The sequence below is a fragment of the Kryptolebias marmoratus genome, linkage group LG19 (assembly GCF_001649575.2).
Source record: "Kryptolebias marmoratus isolate JLee-2015 linkage group LG19, ASM164957v2, whole genome shotgun sequence".
NCBI lineage: Eukaryota > Metazoa > Chordata > Actinopteri > Cyprinodontiformes > Rivulidae > Kryptolebias > Kryptolebias marmoratus.
The window spans coordinates 6,985,239-7,004,758 of NC_051448.1; the positions used below are offsets into that span (position 1 = coordinate 6,985,239).

General features: G+C 40.6%; 1 protein-coding gene across 1 annotated transcript; it reads left to right on the forward strand.

Moving 5' to 3' along the window:
• Positions 1-553: 553 nt before the first annotated feature.
• Positions 554-14,150, forward strand: taf1a (TATA box binding protein (TBP)-associated factor, RNA polymerase I, A). Its single transcript, XM_017411957.3, has 12 exons — positions 554-831; positions 1,936-2,141; positions 2,430-2,587; positions 2,714-2,827; positions 2,933-3,131; positions 3,295-3,413; positions 4,042-4,200; positions 4,390-4,456; positions 4,606-4,729; positions 4,816-4,970; positions 5,473-5,533; positions 13,803-14,150. Exons 2-11 carry the CDS (start codon positions 1,970-1,972, stop codon positions 5,505-5,507), a joined length of 1,302 nt encoding a protein of 433 aa, XP_017267446.1. The 5' UTR covers positions 554-831; positions 1,936-1,969; the 3' UTR covers positions 5,508-5,533; positions 13,803-14,150.
• Positions 14,151-19,520: the final 5,370 nt, after the last annotated feature.

Genomic DNA, 19,520 nt, shown 5'->3' on the forward strand with positions numbered 1-19,520 from the left:
TCATGGATGATACACATAAACAATAAATTTAAATAAAAAACAGAATTTTTTGACACAAACATATTTTGATAGCTATTGTGGCCTTGATGAGTCAGCTTTTAAGAAAAATAAAGTTTACTGTTCTTTTGCTTACTTTTGAAACCCAAAACAGTAAACAACAACAGCAATACATAATAATAATAATAAATGTTTAATTTGAAAATAAGTGCTTATTATTGTGATTAGATTAGATTGTTTTGAGCCGTGGTTTTATGTATTAAGCCTAACTTTAGCAGAGGAGGAAGCAGATGGAGGAAACGTAGCGCTAGTCCCGCCTCTTCCGTTGTTGCGCTGAGTTAAGTACCCCCAGAGATTCTGTGCCCGCTGTCTCGGGAGCGCGCACACAGAAAGAAACGCAGATTTGAATGACTACGCGTCGACTTCAATCAAATTAACCTCGATATAGTTACACTTTTTATTTACTGTGTGAATGTTGTTAGTTTATTGTGTGTGTGTTTTTTTTAATTGTTGAACTGCATTGTGCAGGCTCCCGACACAGGGAGCACAGATTCTCTTGGGAGGGGGTGTACCAACTTCGCCGCAACACCTGTCGGCTTAACACATGTTCAAACAGCCAACAGGCGCTGCCGCTTTCTGCTTTACTTCCTTTAGCTGCTCTGACAGCATGGTCTTTACAAACAAACAAGTGGGAAGAAAAGTGTCCCATAAATTTTAAAACATCAGGAATTTAAAGTCCGACAAAGCTGTTTTGTTTTTAGACGTTAGCTCGCGTTAGCCGGTAGCATCGTTTGCTTGGTTAGAGACTTTCAGAAACATCTTTACTGCTTAGAGGTAAGTCTGTTAACTTCTAATTCAGTTTTGTAACCTACTGTTTTATTTTGAAGTTAAACGCTTTTCTTTTTTTAAAATGTAAAGTGGTTTAACTCGCCCCAGTTAATTGAGAGCTATGCTAATAAAGCTAACAACTAGCTTGAAAGTTAGCATCACACTGGAGTTTAGACCTGGTCTTATGTGCTTAAATTATGGTATCAACAAGTATTATCTCCTAATCCACTGGTTCCCAAAGTTCTTACCAAGTCTTTAAATAATCTGCAGAAGCCAAATTAAATGTAAATATGATTGCTAATGACATACTTCCCTCATAATTACTAGAAATGATAAAATCAGCAATGATGAATAGATTATTTTAAAAGTGCTCTGCTAGTTTAGACTGTTTGTGTTGTCATTATGTCTTTGTTTATTAGGCTTTATTAGTAATATTTGTACATAAACCAGTGATGGTTAGAATCACAAGACTCTACCACTGATATGTTTTGGTTTAAAAGGTGAAAAGTTTAGAAACCACAGCTCTAATCTGATCAGAAATCACCCAAACAGCGTGACGACAGTTTATAATCCACACTGAAACCTGAAGAAGAAAAGGAATCACAATGGTGTTGACTCAGGTTACTAAAAAAACAAAAGTTGGAAACTGAATTTGCAGAAAAATAAGTGGCTCAAAAATTTTAAAATGACCTATTTTCTCAGATTTTGATCATTTCTGCTGAACTTGCTGTGATGCTAAATGATAAGTTAGGAAACAATATTTCAGATGGTCTCAGTTATATAAAAACTAATCTTATTTTTGAGACATTCCTATAATAACAAAGCAGGTGGGTTGGTAGAGGGGAAAAACGTCAAAGTAATCTATATTTCTGAAATAAATACCTGCACAAGGCTGAATAATAAATATGTATGCAGGTAAAAAATTTTGGTTTTTTACATACTGGACAGAATACACCTCCCCAGCCCTTTTTATTGTTCAGCTGAAATTGTGAGAATAGTTTTAAAATGTCAAAAATGTAAATAAATCTTGCAAGTACAAAATTGATTTGTTTCTCATGTTTGCAGATGTTGTCCTTGCTTTATTCCAGTTGTCACAATCTGTCATTTCAGCCAAAACAGAAAACAGCATTTTGAAAACTTCTTCATGCCGGAGGGAATTCTGCATCCTGATAATCGAACAGAAATGTTGAATGTGGGCAATTTGGACAAAGACCTGGAGTCTCACGGGGACCCGGACAATGACAGTGACTCCTCAGACAACAGCTCTAAGAAAAGACGGAAATCAAAGCTTCCTTTGGTTAAACATCTGTATGTAGGTGAGAAGAGAGCACGACACGCATGCGTACATTTCTCTTTTTACTTTAGAAAACTTTTTAAAATGAGTCTGATAACTAGTCTGGGTGGACATACGTATGAACTTAGGTGTATCCTGGTAAAGTGTTGTACATGTAAATACACTATATTTCCAAAAGTTTTCACTCACTCATCCAAATCATTGAATGCCGGTGTTCCACAATGTTCTAAATAAAGGCCAAAAATATACCTGCGTCACTATAAAACCTGCAGTGTTGTGTTTCTAAATGAGCTGATCTAAATGTTTCCAGAGTCGCGCAACGAAACGGGCTTCCTGGGGTCATGCAGAATGTGTCTGGAGCAAATCAGGGAAGCCATGCTGCATCACAGGTGGCAGGAGGCAGCAGAGTACATGGCGTGCTACCCTCAAATCCTCGAGCATCAGAAGAACACCACGGCACAGAGAGAGGTAAACCTGTCAACACGAGCTGTAAAGGCCCAAATACACACATCTGTCGTTTTTATTTTAGTCTACATAGAGTCACACACATAATAACATTATAGTGGTGTCATTTCTTAATAATTTGGACTCCAGCTTGTTTGGAGAATCAGCACCGAGATCCTTCACCACCTTCCCAACTCAACGATGGACGACTACAACATCATCTATGAACGGATGAAACACTCAGGCGTTAAGCTTTACCTGATGGTATGTTGCTTAACAAACCTGATGGCAGTTTGCAGAGTTCTCTTTTGTTGCTTTGCCTTTTTTTACAACGTCTTTGTGTCTTTTGATGTGCTTTTTTTTTTTTAGATTAGCCTGGAACATTCCTTCCACCTGATGCTCCACGGTCACATCGAAGACGCGAAGCAGCAGCTGTGTGTTGCAGAAAGCTGGCGGTACGGGAAGGAGACAACCTCTCAGCTGCAGAGGACGAAACTGATCCAGGCCTACAGGAGCTTGTTGGATTACATCATCTGGTGCGACAAAAAGGCTAACCTCTCTAAAAACCGTAAGGCTAAACACAAGAAGCATCCTTTATTTACTTGTGTTTTCAAGACTTCCCTAGCCTTTCTATTATGTTACACTGCCCCCTAAAGGATAGAAACAGTAACTGCACCTGTATATTTGTGAAAAAAAAGTCTTTATTTTGACATTTGGCTGCCTGTTTTCAGATTCGTTTGACTCAGACAACCAAAGCGTCCATAACTACTTCAGACAGGCTTCTGTGAATCTTCAAGAGATTTTGAAAAATCCAGGCGTCTGGGATCCCTTCATTCTGAGCTACGTCGAGGTAAACCTTTGTTCTCCGGGGCCTCGGTGAATGCCTAGTTTGTAAAACTGGGGCGAGCAAGAAACGTTTGCTCACCACTCAAGCAGGCAGATATTGATGCTTTATTTATGCTAAAAAAAAGTCCTCCAGCTACCAGTGAATGTCCTGTAATTACCAAAAATCAAGCTGATTTTATGAACATGCAATAACTGTGGAGAAACGAACATCACTTCTAGATTTATCTTCTTGTTCTTCTTGTACCAGTTGTTTTGTTTTGCTCAGCGGTCATGTTTTTGTAAAACTAAGCTGAAATGGGCTGCAACTGTATCTGGGTTTTAAAGCAAATCACCAGTAGCTGAATGCTGTCTTTTTGTTTTTAAGGACTTTTGTCAACTCATGCATAAACCCAGGCCGTACTGAACCATTTTCTTTCTTCATTTTCTCTTTAACGTCAGTAAAAAGACGCTTTTGTTCAGTTGTTGTCGTTACCTCAAGTGTAGATTTTCCACAAACCCATTTAATATCATATCAGGACTCTTTGTCTGAAGTTGTTGTGTCGGTAAATTAGATTTTTGTCTCTTTGTGCTGGTTGTAAATCGGCTTGCAGAAACTCCCCCTGCCATCCATCCTTCTCGTTTTATTTTGGCAGATGTTGGAGTTTTACGGGGATCACGAGGAGGCTCTCAAAGTCCTGACTGACTACGCGTATGACAACAGCTTCCCGCCTAATCCCAACGCACATTTCTACATGTACCGGTACTTAAAGAGGCACGACGCTCCAGAGAAGAGGCTGATGAAAGCCTTAAAGGTAAAACGGCAAATTAAAAGCGTCATCGCCTTTTATAGCTTTGATGTTTTGTTAAAGAGTGAACATTAACTAATACGTTAAATGGTTTACAGACTATTATATTTAATACATGTTCTTATAGTAGTTGGAGCTACCTGCCACATGTTTTCTATCCAAAACATGTTAAAAATTACTTTTTTTTTGTTATAGAACCTCCATGTTTTAGTCCCAAGCCACGAGCTGATGTTGGAGTACAGCTCCCTTCTGCTTCAGTCAGGTAAAAAAAGAAAGTTTCTCTAATTATTAATTGTATGTAAAATAAAATACACTTAATTATTTGTGTGCAAAGCTTCTTTTGGTGTTGCCTCCCAGTAAGAATTCTTCTACAGGAATGTGAGTTAATGCTTGTTGTTGTTTTGCTCAAAGACAAAAGGAGTGACACTCAGAAAGCTTTAGGAGTTCTTCTCGAGATGCTTGACTTCGGCTGCTGGAGGAGCAACCTGGACGTGTGGAGGTGCTTACAGGCCGTTGTTCGGGAGCTGCAGTCAGAGTACGCAGAGAGCTCTTACTGTCGTTGATTCTTGAACCGACTGCCGCTGATCGTCCTCGCTAATGCCCGTCTCTGCGGGTCTGCAGGGACGGCTGGGAGGGCGTCGTCTGCGAACGCATGGAGACAAGGAAGTACTGGTGGCCCGCGCTGCACTTCACAAGCTTCCACGCCGCCAAAGACTCCGAGGAGAACCCCAAACTCCTGGAGGTGAAGGCGTCGCTCGCAAAGATCCTGTGCCCAGGTCGGTAGATGTGCATTTTATTTTCTAAAAGGAAAGCAGCGTTCCTTAAAGAAAAGTGTGACGTGTGAACTGTTCGCGGCTGTCTGATGTGTTATTCTTACACATTTATTTATCTTGGACTTTGCTTATCAGTGCATTTGTTTTACTTTTGGGTTCAGCTCAAAATAAATGATTTTAACGCTCTCCTCCCGTACACAGCTGCTCACAGAAGGGTACATTTCAGTATCTGGGAGCAGGTTTTTTATCTTATCGTATAAATAAAACCAAATTTAGATTTCCTGGTGTTTTTATCACGCAGTGTTTTACCTGATTGTGGCATCTAATTTAAAATAAACCACTGATTTATTCATAATCTTCTAAATTTTTTGGTCTTCACGGCACAGTAGAGGACTGATGTAAGAGTTTATGAAAACATTTAGGCGTTTTGCTAGTTTGACACCTTGAAATAAACGTGCTACATGTTGTTTAGGTCCTTATTTTCTTGTCTTTTCTCTTTTGGCAGATCGAAGACTGAGATACGCTGCCGAGCAGTCGTGAGTCAGAGGCGTCAGACCGCGTCGTCTGTGAGTAACAAAACCAAAAGACTCAACGGATTTCAATAAGACCTCCGAGTTTCTTTGAGTACAATGTTTTGTGCGTCAAGGTTCAAAGAAACACAGAAACGGGTTCAAGCTGATGAAAAACGAGACGCAGCTTTGCTCTCGTCCTGCCACCATGTGGAGCTGTTGTTGTGGAGTTCTGTGCAGCAGCAGAAACAGAGTCTAGCTCCCGATGTCAGGACGTTTCTTTCTGAAGAGCCGAATCTTACGTGACCGTTGGATTGAGGTGAACAGTAAACGGCGTTAACCTCTGAAAGCCGGAGAAAGTTTCCTGCTGTTAGTCTGTTTTCTGCTCAGACGGGGGGGGATAAGATTCAGGCTTTATTCAGAAAGCTGCAGTGAGCAGGCTCGTCGTTTCTATAAGCACGGCTTGATCCTGGCCTTCGAACCCAACCATCAGATAAAGCCTCCCATCCAGCGGCGTGCAGCGTTACAGCCCAGTCAGCCATGCTGCATGTGTTGCTTTGCAGTCGTTACGTAAACCGAAGCCCGGAGCGTTTTCCCGACAACAGGAGCAGCTGGAGAAGACATCTGGGAAAACACAACACGTGGCGTTTTGAAAATTCAAAAACTCTGGGAGCAGCGGGGACGATGGAGGCAGGAGCTGCTTCGTTGGTCCTGCCTGTGATCTTCTTGTTGTTTTTTTGTTTTTTGGGGGGGGGACTTCTTAGTTCAGTTAATTATCTACACAGATGTTCCCAGTCGAGCCGGTCATTGTGCTGCTGTCGGAGCCGCTCCTCCGGGAGTCTGCTCCCTCGGAGCTCGGACCCTCATCTCAGAACCGCTCCATCCTTGTTGTTTGTCTCCCATTAAACTTTGCTGCCGTGTTTGGGTTTCATGTTCTTCTTGACCTCAGCAGTCAGACATTAGAGGTTGACGTAATGGCCTGTTTGAGATCACCGAAAGGTACGAACAATAGAAAGTGTCCCCAACGACCCTTGTTGCTTCCTGAAGCAGCTGTTTGGGTCTGAGCCCAGCACTGTTGGTAAATTCAGCTCTCAGCCCACAGCTTTGGACTTTAGGCGTCGATCCATCGATTAATACTTAGAAACAGCCCTGCAGTGCATATTTGTGATGGATAATAGACAAATCAAATGAGGATTAATTGATAAAAACTAGCATTTAAAGTTAAGGTCGCGTCAAATCAGGATTAGCCGGGGAAATAATTTAAATATAATTGAACAAAACGGTTCAGGGAAAACTCAAACTTCAGTCGAGAAGCAGAGATAAAAACGAGGAAGCGTTGATAAGAGCTGGGGAAAAGTCACATAAAGAGTTTATAGTTTTAACAAAAATCCCATCTCTGATTGGTCATCAGACCCACAAACCTGCAACTTCTTTAAAGATTTGACTTTGTTAGGGAATAAAAATAAAACCTTTAACTGGATGCGAAGGTGGCATTTGCTCTAAGAATTATATATTTTAAGTCTTTTACCTTTTTAACATACAACTAGAAACCGAGCAAAATGATCCTTTTATTCCTCAGTTCTGGGCCAAACGCTTCATCTCAGAAAGTTTAGTAACAGTAATAAAAGCACAGATTAGGCCGAGCTCATTTGTTTAAAAACTGAGAGGAAAAAAAAAAACTTCTCAGGAAAATATTTTAATGAATGCCGTCTTATAATTCTTAAAACGTAAGAGAAAGGAGTGAGATTGTTGTGGAAGTCCCGTCTGAACGGTTTGTGGCACGTTTTTCTTGATTGTGAATTTAATTAAGAGATAAATAAAAACAAAATCAAAAACATTTTTAGCAAAGAGGTCCCGGAACATTACAGTAAAAATGCAGCTTTATTCTTCAACGCGTCCTTGGTTAAAATGTTGGGTTTGAGCGGCGCTGCGGGCCTTTGAACGGGAAGGACATAAAACGGGGAAACGTGAGGCATGAAGTCAGAAGCTTGCCGCTCAAAACACGACCGGAAATCAAACCAATAAATAAAAGGGAATTTTTAAAGAAAAGCGAACGGAGGGAAAATCCTGCATAAGTCAGCTTTAAAATGAAACGGCTTTGGAGCAGAGCGACCGGAGCGTAATGGGTGCGTCCCAAACCTGCGACGGGATGACCAAAGTGTTACAACGCCGACAGAGACCGAGGCATAAACTGCTGGAGGGGAGCTGATTCTTGTGGAGATGAAAATAATAAAAAAAAAAGATTTAAAAAAGGAAAGATATCCTAAAATATCTCCTCCGTTCAGTCCTGTGAAGTTGAAAGTGACAACTGAGATACCTTTGTTCTCAGAGCGCAGCTGCAAAAAAAAAGCCTCTCAATAATGTATTAGAAGAATAGAAAGTGTGTGAGCTGATTTCTGCTCAGCTGTGTGTGTGTGTGTGAACACGTCTAAGATTGGTCCATTTATCCAGCATAACCTCATAACCTCACAGGAATGTTGCTAAACCAGGGGGATGGTTGGTCAGGACTAATTCCTGGGTTTCTTTCCTTATTTTCCTGGACACAAACAGCTGCTGTTATAACGACTCCAACACGCGCCAATCAGCGGCCCTGTGTGATGACCGGCTCTCCTTATAGGCTGCGTGGAAAAACAGAAACCCTGAGCGATCAGAAACATCAAAAAAAAGGAAGCAGAAGTGAATCCTGTGCAGGCATCAATTATTAAGGTGCGGATGACAGCCGTGACGGTGCATCTATATCACATCTAGGAGGGAGGAAAGTGACACGCCGCTCTGAATATACAACGAACAGAAGCGTTTAAACTCCTGGCTCCTGTTGTCAGGGGTCGAGTGTTTTCTGAAATGTTTCGTGTTGTCAAATGTGGATTTATGGATTCTCTTCTGTTGGTGCCTTGTGAACTTGATGTTAACCAAGAAAAGGGAGAACCTTCATGGTTTCTCTTCTGAATGTTATAGATATAGTTTTTTAGGATGAAACAAAAAAAACAACTAAATTCACTCGAGTATCTGGGAGTCGTGGCAGGATGGACTGGAGGGGATGAGGGTGAAGAAGAAGAAGCCTCACATATGGTCAGGAGGCTGCGAGGTGTGGGTCATGGCTGAAGGAACATGTTCTTGGAGATCCTGGATACAAGTGGCTGAAATGAGCTTCCATGTAGCGTGGAGGAGGCCGGGGCGCCTCCACGTGGACAGGGGTCAGCTGAGGTGCTTCGTCTGGTTAGAAAGCCTCCTGGACACCTCTGTTAGGGAGTTTCCTGGTCTGTCCCTCCAAGAATGATCTGGATGGGGTTAACTGTTCTTTCTTTGGCCTGGTAACAGCTTTGGGTAGCTAGGAAATAGGTGCAAGAAGATGGACGGATAGATAGATGGGTGGATGGATGGATGGATGGATGGAGGAAAATCTTCCCAGATGGATGGATATATTGAGAAATTAATGAATGGATGAACTTCACTTTGACCTAAAGACAGTTTCCCACATTAAGCAGCTTCATCACTTTTCTAAACAAGGAAAACAAAATGGAGTATAAAAAGATTTAATCACTGAAGCTGGTTTTCGGTTCAAATTCAGCCACATTTTATGGCTTATTGAGACAATTTAACATCATTACCTCCTGTGTTACTCCCACAATTAAAGGTGTAAAGATAGAATATTCAACTATTATATTCATTTAAGTTGTTTTCTTTAGACCTTTTCCCTAATTTTGCAGTTTAATGCGGGTAAAGAAAATGGACGGATGGATATTTTTGCCTTATTTTAAAATTTGTATATGTATATATTTTCAAAGACTAGACATTATCACCCATTCCTGCAGGGGGCACTCTAGCTGAAATATTGGAAAGAAAAATTTGTCTTTAAAGCAACTTAGCATTGTTGTTCTCTAGTCCTGTCTTATTATATATCCCCCCCCCAGATTAAATCACATTCAGCACACACAGAAAAAATAAATAAATCTGTGTGAGATGAAATAAAGTTTGGTTAAATGTGTGAAACACTCACACGGTTTAATCTTTTCTTGTAAACCGATGAGTGCTGCACAAAGGAGGGTAATGAGTGGGTTTCAGTAAACATGGAATCTTAGATTTTTCACCTCCCGTTTGATTTCCTTTTTCTTCAAATGTCAAAAAAAAAAGAAAAAAAAAAAAGAAACGTAATGGATATTTATACAACTCGGCAGGTGATGTCATTCACAACCAAACACCTTTTTTTGTTCTCTGAAACTCTGCTGATGTGATACCAGGTAGGCCGGAGGATTCTTTGAACCAGTTCTTCAGAAGCCTGCTGGTTACCTGAGCAAACCACGGTGACTCAGAAGCGCACTCGAGCCCACTGACTCACCCCCCCTCCACACACACACACACACACACACACTCATCTGTTCTCCGTAATGAGCAGGAGAAACAAAACAAAAATGAGTTCAGGCTGACCTGAAGAAAGCCTCGCATGTCAGGGTTTGCCGGGGAGCTCGCGCGGTTGGAAAACACAACCAAACTTGGTGCTTTTTGAATGAATGAATATGTGTGTGTGTGTGTGTGTGTGTGTGTTTCAGTCTTTACTCATCCCTCTTCGAAGGAGAACTTCCTCCCGCCCACCGGTTTGTCTGCTGAAGGAGACGCAGAGGTTGATACCATTTTAGAAATTGTCACAGATGTTTCACACGTAAAGGCCGACACAACCGGCTGTCAATGGCAAAACTGTGAGACCGCACATCCAAGCAAAACAATCTGGACACACACACATGGGACGGTGTATTACTACTTCCTGTTACGGGAGACACTGATGATGAAGACGAGCCGTCCTACATCAGTTATCTTACATTTAGTTACTGAAAGGCAGAAAAGCAGCACAAAGGTTGACAGCTGAATTGCTTTAATTTGTATTTAGAGGAATAAAACTAAACCTTGAAGCAGGAGATTTGTGTTTGAATCCTCGTGAGAGTGATATGTGCTGATTGGTTTTGAAATTAAGGCAAGAAAAGGACAGAAAAAGCAAACGTTTTGGTAACGAGCGCCACACGTTAGCCAGCTTGTCTTCCATCTTAGTCTCCATGAAGATTATTATCTTTACGTTTTTTAACAGTCTCAGTGAATCTACATTCATGGGCTTTTCAGGTCTTTGGCAGTTCAGTATATATCAGTATATAATGAAAAACTATGTGGGTTTAAAACTGTGGCATGTAGCAAAGAGCAGAAGTTTTCCTCTTGGCTAAGCTAACAGCTAGCCAAACGATGGCCCCGTTTTTTATTGTTTTTCAGGCTTCTAAAACAACCGCTTCTCAAAAATGTCATGCTAGTGTGTGAGAAGGTCACATCAGCTAATGCTAAACCTACATTTTCACATTGCTTCGTTTAGCTTGTCGTCATTTTCTCGATGTACACGGTCCGCGCACACGTTCGCGTCGTAACACGGGCGTCGTTCGGTCAAGGAGACGGCAACAAACTGAACAATGTTGTGTGAAAAAGTGGTGGTTTAATATCAGTTATTGTACGGTTCTTTTACGTTAGTATGAGATTTTTGAGAAAGAGAACGAGCTGGCCCTCGTTTAGGTAGCCATTAGCCTAGCCTGCTGTTTTCTCTAAACTCTGTCCTCCATGATGGATGTCACTCTTTGACAGCAGATTCGCTTCAAAAATGACCGGACTATCCCTTTAACTTTCCAGGCATGGGCGCAGATAATTTACATTTAAGTGTGCATAGAGAGCCCAGTGTTTGTGTGAAGACTAATGTTGTGTTTCAGAGAGCCGACACTTTTTAAAAAATTGCAGTTTGCGTGTCTTTGTGTGGTTGGGCCAGATTAACAAACGGTGGCGGGATGAATGACGGCATTAACCGGCGGACAATGGGGAGCGTGGGCCTAAGCCCTTTCACGACCTGCCTGACAGCTCGCAGCACTGATGTCATCCTCTGACTCAGGCCGCTGCTGCCGCCGCTGTCACCCTGGACGTTTGGACGCCTGACGTCACCGGTGACACGCATCGCTCCCTGCTTCATAGGTTTCCCCTCTTCTGTCCTCCTCGGCCTCCTGCCGGCCGTTTGCATGCTCGCCGTGGACTTCCGCTCTGTTAAAGCGTAAACACGGAGGAGAGAAAAGCACAGAAGACAGTTAGATAACGAGGACATCTTATCATTTTGTGGTTAATCCAGAAGGACGCGTTTCTTTATCAGGACTAGGCCCGAACCGTAGAATGAAAATTAAAGGTCTCCTTGAAGGAATGCATATCGCCCGCCTGCCCGCCATCAGAGTCTTACGTTGAAAATAACGAAACAGCCTTTTTCTCGTGCAGTTTTTTGATATCTTGTGTGAGCTGTCAGAGTTTGTTGTGAATGACTCTCAGCTACAACCGCGCCAAATCCTAGCTCAACACAAATGAAATTCACTGAGTTGCAGCCGTTTTGGAGAAGGCTCGGGTCAGATGGCTGTGGCTTCCATCTTGAATTGAGTTGAATCCAAACATTAATCAGTTCTAGATCTTTATCCAGTGATTAATTTGAGATTTTCTTTCTTTTTGTTCCAAAATCCATTCACTGATTCATGAGATATTTGCTAACTGACACACACACCTGGACAAAAACCTGATTGCTTCGCCTTCAGCGTTGAGTGATAATTAAGCTAATAATTAGGTTTTTAATCCATAATTAAATGGTAACAAAACCTATTAAGAAAAACCCCGTAATGATTACAAAGAGAAGCTAAAAAATCATTTCTCAACACATTTCTCGTCTGGATCTTGTCTCCTTTTCACAGAGGAACATCTGCTCATCAGAACTAAGGTAGGGCGTCGAATCCGCTGTTCTGCCCACCAGGTGTCGGCTGCAAAATCCTCCTCTGTCACGCAGGAAGTGAAGCGTTTCACATTTCTGACAGCCGCAGCAGCTTGTTCAGGATAATAAGGAAAAATGGGAAGAGTTAGGATGAGCAACGATAACATCCGAGGCTTCAGGGACAACAGAGTTTTTTTTTACAAGCTGCAGGCAAAACGAGAGGATGCCTTCGTCATTGCGCCCCTTTGTATTTTGGCATCTGTCTGTTAGCAAAATATCTCATGAACCACTGGATGGATTTCAATGAAACTCCTAGAAGGTAATCCTTGGGTATACGTCTACAACTAATTAACTTTTGGAGTCACCTCAATTCAAGATGGCTGCCTCAGCGAACTCTCCTTACGAAACACAAAAATGGCTGTAATTCCGACAGTTTTATAGATATCGTGCTAAAATTTAGTGTATTTGCAGCTGAGAGTCATTCACGCCATATACACAAAGTAGTTGCACAAAATATTTGTTAAAAAAATTTAGTATTAACTGTTGGAGTCAACCCGGTTTGTCTGTTAGCAAAATATCTCATGAACCACTGGATGGACTTTAACGAACCTTGCAGGAAGTAATCGCCAGGTTCGCGTCTACAACCGGTTAACATTTTGGGTGAATCCAATTCAAGACGGACACCGTGGCGAATCAACATTAGCCAACACAAAAACGGCTGTAACTCGGTTGATTTTACAGATATTGGCCCAAACTTTGACGTGGTAGTAGCTGAGAGTCATTCCCAGCACATACTCCGAGCCTCTTGCGATACTACTGTTTTTATTTCCAAGGTTTGACCAGAACGGCTACAACTTCTTTATTTCTCAACATAAGGTTTTTAGCTTAAAACAACAGCATAAACGGCGGCGGCGGCCATATGCATTTCTCCAATTAAATCTAGGCCTTTAATTGAATACTTAAACAAAGTTAAGTGGTGTTTGTTATATTAGTTTTATGTTATTTCAGTCCTGATCAGGTCCTTTCGAAGCAGGAGCCCAGCTGCTGACAGAAACGGAGGCCAGAGCTCAGCCTCCTTTGGGACGAATCATTCAGACCTCAAATGTCCGTGCAGCAGGTGACCCGTCTCCCACTCGTCCTAGAAACTGTTGCTATTTAGGCTTTGATTACCAGCGAATGCAGAGAGGCTCGTTGGTATTTATATGTTGTTACCCGTCTGTTTTAGTTTGGGCCTCGGGAGCAGCGAGTTCACCTGATAACTTTCTCTGCTTGGAGCGCCGAAGCCAAGCGGTTTGGTTTATAACACAGAAACGGGTATAAATATCAGGGGACGTCATCAGCCTCCCACGCGTGACACGTCTGGGTTAAGGTCAGAGTTAAATTAAGCTCCAACTGCGAACGGAGTGAAAACATTTACAATTAAAAGCACGAGGCAAACCCATAAGTAGGCGAACAGGGACACTTCCTCGTTCGGTTCCTGCTCCCCGTCTGCAAGAAAATAAACCGAGTGGGAATGTTTTAAAATGATTCAGCTGCCTAACCGGACAATATTTGGTTGTTCCTTAGTGACGGCGGGGGATGAGTCACCGCTCGCTGCTGCTGAAGGGACGTGCCAACGTGAACACTGAGCAGACTGGTCGAACTGGGAGAAAACCGTGGATGGATGATGGAGATGTTACTGTACCTCTCAGCTGCTGGCCCCCCTCGCACACGCACAGGGCGCTAAGAGGAGACGTTTTCCCCATTAGGCAGACGATTTCTTTTCACTTTCACTGCCCACAGCCAACTTTCACAGGCCCTCCACCTTCAGCTGGAAGTCCCCTGTGGGGAGGTTTCAGAGCAGGCGTGGAGCACCTGATAACCTCTGAAATGTGCTAAAAACGTACGGCTAATAAAAAACCATTCTTTCTAACACACCAAAGTCTTGATCTGGGTTATTTTAAGGGTTTTTAAATGACACTCAGGTGCTATTCAAAGGTTAATCTTTCAGATAATGACCTGAAGTAAAACCAAAACCCAGAAACAAAGGAGCAGCTAAAGTGTTGAAGTTATCGGCTGATTAACGTGAAAGCTTCAGCTGAAGTAGCTGAAATGCTGATATTTCAGAAGGTGTTGGTGGAGGCAGTGATCAAACTTTACACTGAGTAAAGACGTCCGATTTTAAGATTGAAGTCGCAGCTGACTGAGAATCAAACAAAAAGGTTCTTTTTAAAATTTTTGTTCAAATTCAGAGCCGAAACTACTGGAGCAGTTAAAACACAATCAAAGACAAGCAGGGTTACTGAATAAATTAAATAAACAAATAAAAGCCATTACATGTGGTTTGGAAACCAGAGAAAACACAGAAGTTAAAACCTAAGAAGCTGAATTTGACGTTTTAACTAAACGGTGAAATGAATCAGTACAGACCAAAACAAAACCAAAAGAAAGAAGCTGAAACAAAAAGTAAAGTCAGTGGAAAATTTGTGGTTTATTCTGAATAATATTGCTTTAATTATGTGTTCATAACAAAAAAAAAGTTTTAAACAAAGATCTGAGCTAAAACAGATTACTGCAGGTTGCCTCCAAAGGGAATCAGTTGTAGATGAGCATTATGATTATTTTGACAGTTTTATTAAAATGCATCCACTGGTTCGTAGGATATTTTGCTGACAGACAGACACACGAACACCTGTTTCAGTCTAAATAATGTAAAATGGTGAATAAGAAGCCTGGAATAAATATTTCTGAGCCTGATTAAATCTGCTGGGTTTTACAAAAGAGTTTAGGGGTTTTCTAAGCCTGTGTGTTTTAAATATAAAACATATAACAAGCTGTTAAAGTCATGTTTTCTAAATACAAAGATTAGGACAAATTTCTGCCCATTAAAACAAAAAAATAAAGAGCCAGTCTCGGTGTGACAGCACTTCTGAGGGAGGCGCCAGAACGCACCGACAGACCGGGCTGACAGTTGTCTAGCTTTTATTAATTTATTTGATTTTTTTTTTTTTTTTGGAGTCTGCGAACCTCAGACGGTTAGTAGGATGACAGTCAGACATCTTTCGAGATAAACAAGGTGCTGTTTTGAAAAGATCTGCCAGTTCTCGGTTAAAGATTTGGCTCGCTGATTTAAACTGCTCGACAAAGTTGACGAGATTGATTTTTTTTTTTTTTAAATGACAATGAAAGACACCCCTCGAAGGTGTTTGCTTTGTGTTCCAGACTGACAAAGTCGGGGCTGGTAAATATGCAGAAAGTGAAGAAGCATAGGTCGACAGGCTGTTGAATCTTTGGCAGCGGCCCCTCCTCGCCATCGCTGGACATGTTGCTTTTCAAGCTGTTAAGTCTGCAGCAAGCCCATCTGTGCCGTTCCCTCTTAGAGTCCATCAAAAGCAACAACAATCCTCCATTTATTAAAATCTTAAGCTTCTGAGAAAAAAAAAAGGTTGACAGCCAGATGGGATGAAACAGTGACGGGAGAGGCCAGTCTTCTGCATATTTAAGACTAAAAGCAGCAATTAGTAAATAGGCTTATTTGTGATTCAAACAGTCACCTGGGCCTCGTTGAATGGATATACTGTATGTATGACGACTTGTTTCCAAGGTTACAAAAGGTTGAGACTTTCCTGTGCCGCTGTTAGATGTGACTCTGCATCTGCACCTTGCTGAAGGCAGGAAGTGGTTTGGGTCTTTCATCTGGGCCGCGCCACATCACGATCTGTCACATTTTCCACTTGACTGTGTTTCACATGCAGACCTGACATTATCTAATAACAGATACACGAAACCGCACTTTGTCATGTTTTCCACGGTGACATTTTTAAAACAAAAGATGGTTGTCTCGGTCCACAGCAAGATTCTCACAAAGGGAAGCAAACGGTTGTAAAATGAGTTTTCTCGCCCAGCTGAGCAGTCAGAGTGAAATAATGGAAAGCTTTCATGAGCTGCATTCATTCTCACTTCCACCTGTTCTCAGTCTGTAATGACAGCAGATTGGACAGATTACTGATTTTACCTTTATGCTGACTTCTTTCTGTTTTGGTGGAAATGGAAAAGCACCGATAATGTCAACCAAAATGAAACAAAGATAGTGGTAGTTATTATTTTTTTCAATGCCACTTTAATATTTAGTGACACAGCTCCAATAAAGATACACACGTACAGGTTTTAAGCACATGTTTTCACATTAAAAAATATTTATTTGTCTAATTTTCAATCAGGAAATTTATTAGTCCAACCTCAGTGGTGCCAGTGTTTGTAATATGTCACAAAAAACAACAGAAAGGAGACAACAACAAACAAAAACAAAGTAATTTAGGATAAAAAAACCCTCATATTTCTTATAGAATAAATGTTAATGATGTACGAACACTTTTTCTAGTCAATAAAATTAAACTAAAACCAAAATTCTTAGCGTCACTTGCAGTTTAGATTTATCTATTGCTACTTAGCTAATATGCTAATGTTAGCCTAAAGATAGCGTGCTAATTTAGTTGATTCCTGGTGAAAAAAAAGGTTAGCTCACTGAGAAGGTTTTTCAGTGTCATTTTCAGATCAAAATGTCAATTTTTACAATGTTTTGACTGACTTTCCTAAAACTAATGAAACTCATCAGATTCAGCTGCATTGTTTTGGTGGCTAACTGGAAAAAGTTAGTATTAGCATGCTAATGCTAAAAAATTAGCATTAGCATGCTAACTTTTTACTCTTTAAAATACAAATCTTGTGAATTTACTGAGTGTAAAACTTTTTAGGGTTTTAAAGTCATTTATTTTAGGCCATCATTTTAGTTTACACAATATTTTATGTTTAGCTGTTTTAAAACTACATCATATATCGACCAGATGTGCTTTTTAAAGCTAAATGGAGAATATCAGCGTGATAATCTCCTCAAAAGATACTATTTATGTTGATCTACTAAGAATAAAATGTTTAAGTCTATGTGAAGTTTTTCTAGAGTTATTTTTTGTTTGAATATTAAATTTACACAGAATTTAGTGACTGACTTTGTTAAAACTAATATAATTTATCAGATTCAGCTGCATCGTTGAGCTAACTGGAAAAGGTCAACATGCTAAACTTTAAAAGCATGATAAACTCAAACAAAAATACTAAATTTGTTGATCCACTGAGAATATGTTTTAACACTTTCTGGGAACCTTTTCAAGATTCATTTTCATGTCAACAGAGTTTGCACATAGAACAAATGTGATATTTACACAAAGTTCATCTAAGATGTTATGTAGTATCACCTAAAAATATTTCCATTCAATAATAATACATATTTGTATTACTCAAAGTTAGAAAAGGAACATAAAAATGATGATGACGTCATAACATCATGCAAAAAGTAATAACATAACAACATAACGTCAAAGGCCAGTTGTTTCATGGGGTTCTTACTGTCATTAATACATTAATATAATAATCTTATTCAAAAAATGGACTTCTGAGTGTCTTCTGTTCACACATTGTGCTTGTTTTACCCTTTAACATTGTGAAACAAGAGTTGCTGGGAATCCTATCAGCTTTGATCAGCTGTGTCCATTTATAAATAACCGCACAGAGACCTAATAATAGAAATGGTAACACATGCCCCGTGTTGTTTCAGGTTGCCCGAGAGAATAAATGGAGTGCTGGGATTATATTTGGGCTTTGCAGCCAGCGAGACCCTTTCACCGTAACACTGATCCTGTCGTATCGGGGCTGTGCTGTCAGCCAATTTGGCACTTTGTTTGACAGCCCTGCTGCCAAATGCGCCTACTTCTTACGACTAATAATATTTCCTCTTCGTCTTGCGAACAGGTCACTTGTGTTGCCTTACACAAAGGAGACGCTCCTGTTTGCTTCTTCGTGCAACAAGTCAAGGGTATCATCACTCTACATGTCAGGAGAGAGGTTTGCTTCTTATGAAGAGACAAATTGTTGTTTTTTTCCTTTTTAAAAACTAAAAAAACAAAAGAAAGCTTCTGCTGTTTGTCATAAAAGTGTGAGTCAAATGCTCCCACCCAAATACAGACAAGTTTCTATGAGATCATTTCCAGTGAAAACACAGTAAGATATCAACAAAGCTCAGTTAGAACAACCCCTTTAACAATTTAATTACCTTTAACATTAACTATTGAAGACCATTTTCTGGTTTTAGTAGGAATATTACCAGGAACTTGTGCTGTCAAACAGAAAAGACTGACAAAAGATATGCCAATAAAATATAAACAAAAGCAGGAAAGACTATTTTAAGCCCTGCTGCAATAATACACAGAGTTCTTATTTTATTAGGTTTGTCTTTAAGACGAGCACATTTGTTTCACAAATATAAAGAATAAATAAATAAAAAAAGCTCTTGGAAAGCACAGGCTTCTGTCAGGGCCAAATCCTCATCTTGAATTTTCTAAGAGACTAATCTGGATCTGCACCATATTTATTTTGAGGTCTTTCTTTGCCAATGCTCCTTCGCTCCAACAAATTGAGGAAAATTCAGCAGGATAGTTTGCATGATCTTCATCACAAACAAACAAAGACTCTGATCTACTACCACACCAAATTTTAGCTCAACGTCTGTAAATTTGACTGAGGTATAGCTATTTATGTGTTTGCCAGGGTTGATTAGCTGTGGGAGCCATCTTGACTCCAAAAACTAGTTCAATTATCACTTTCTTAACATTTCATTAAAATCTGTTTCCTGTCTCATGAAATATCTTACTAACAGACAGGTAGGGTCGGCTCCAAACGTTAATGTCCATGTTTTTAATAAAAATCCCTCAGATTGTTGGGGATTACTCCTAGCTACTACCATGCTAAATTTTCGTTTAATATCTATAAAAGTGTAGATGTATGTCTTGTGTTATAGCCATTTTTGTGTCTTCTAAGGTTAATTAGCTGTTGTGGCCGCCTGGTATTGGTCTTACTCAAAAACTTGCAGATGTATGTCCATTAATTACATCCTGAAAGTTTCATCAGTTCATGAGATAAGTTTGCTGACAGTCAAACAAACACATAACAAAGTAACATATATGTTTTTATTTATTTTAATTGTGCTGAAGCTGTTTTTAGCTGCCATTAGTGTGATTTTTAAGTCGGATTTGTGTGTTTACGGGCCACACAGAGAGGCTCCATCGCCGTATTTCCCGTTTACGAGCTGCACCTGAACGCAGCTTCGGCTTTCTCTTCGAGCTTCCTGGAGGAGCGTTTCGATTGGCTGCCAGTGACATCATCCCTCCTCGTGCTCTGGAGCTGGAGGCTCTCCGCTCCGCCCCGCCCCCCACCCTTCCCCTCTCCCCTCCTCGGCTCTCTCAGGCCCCTCCC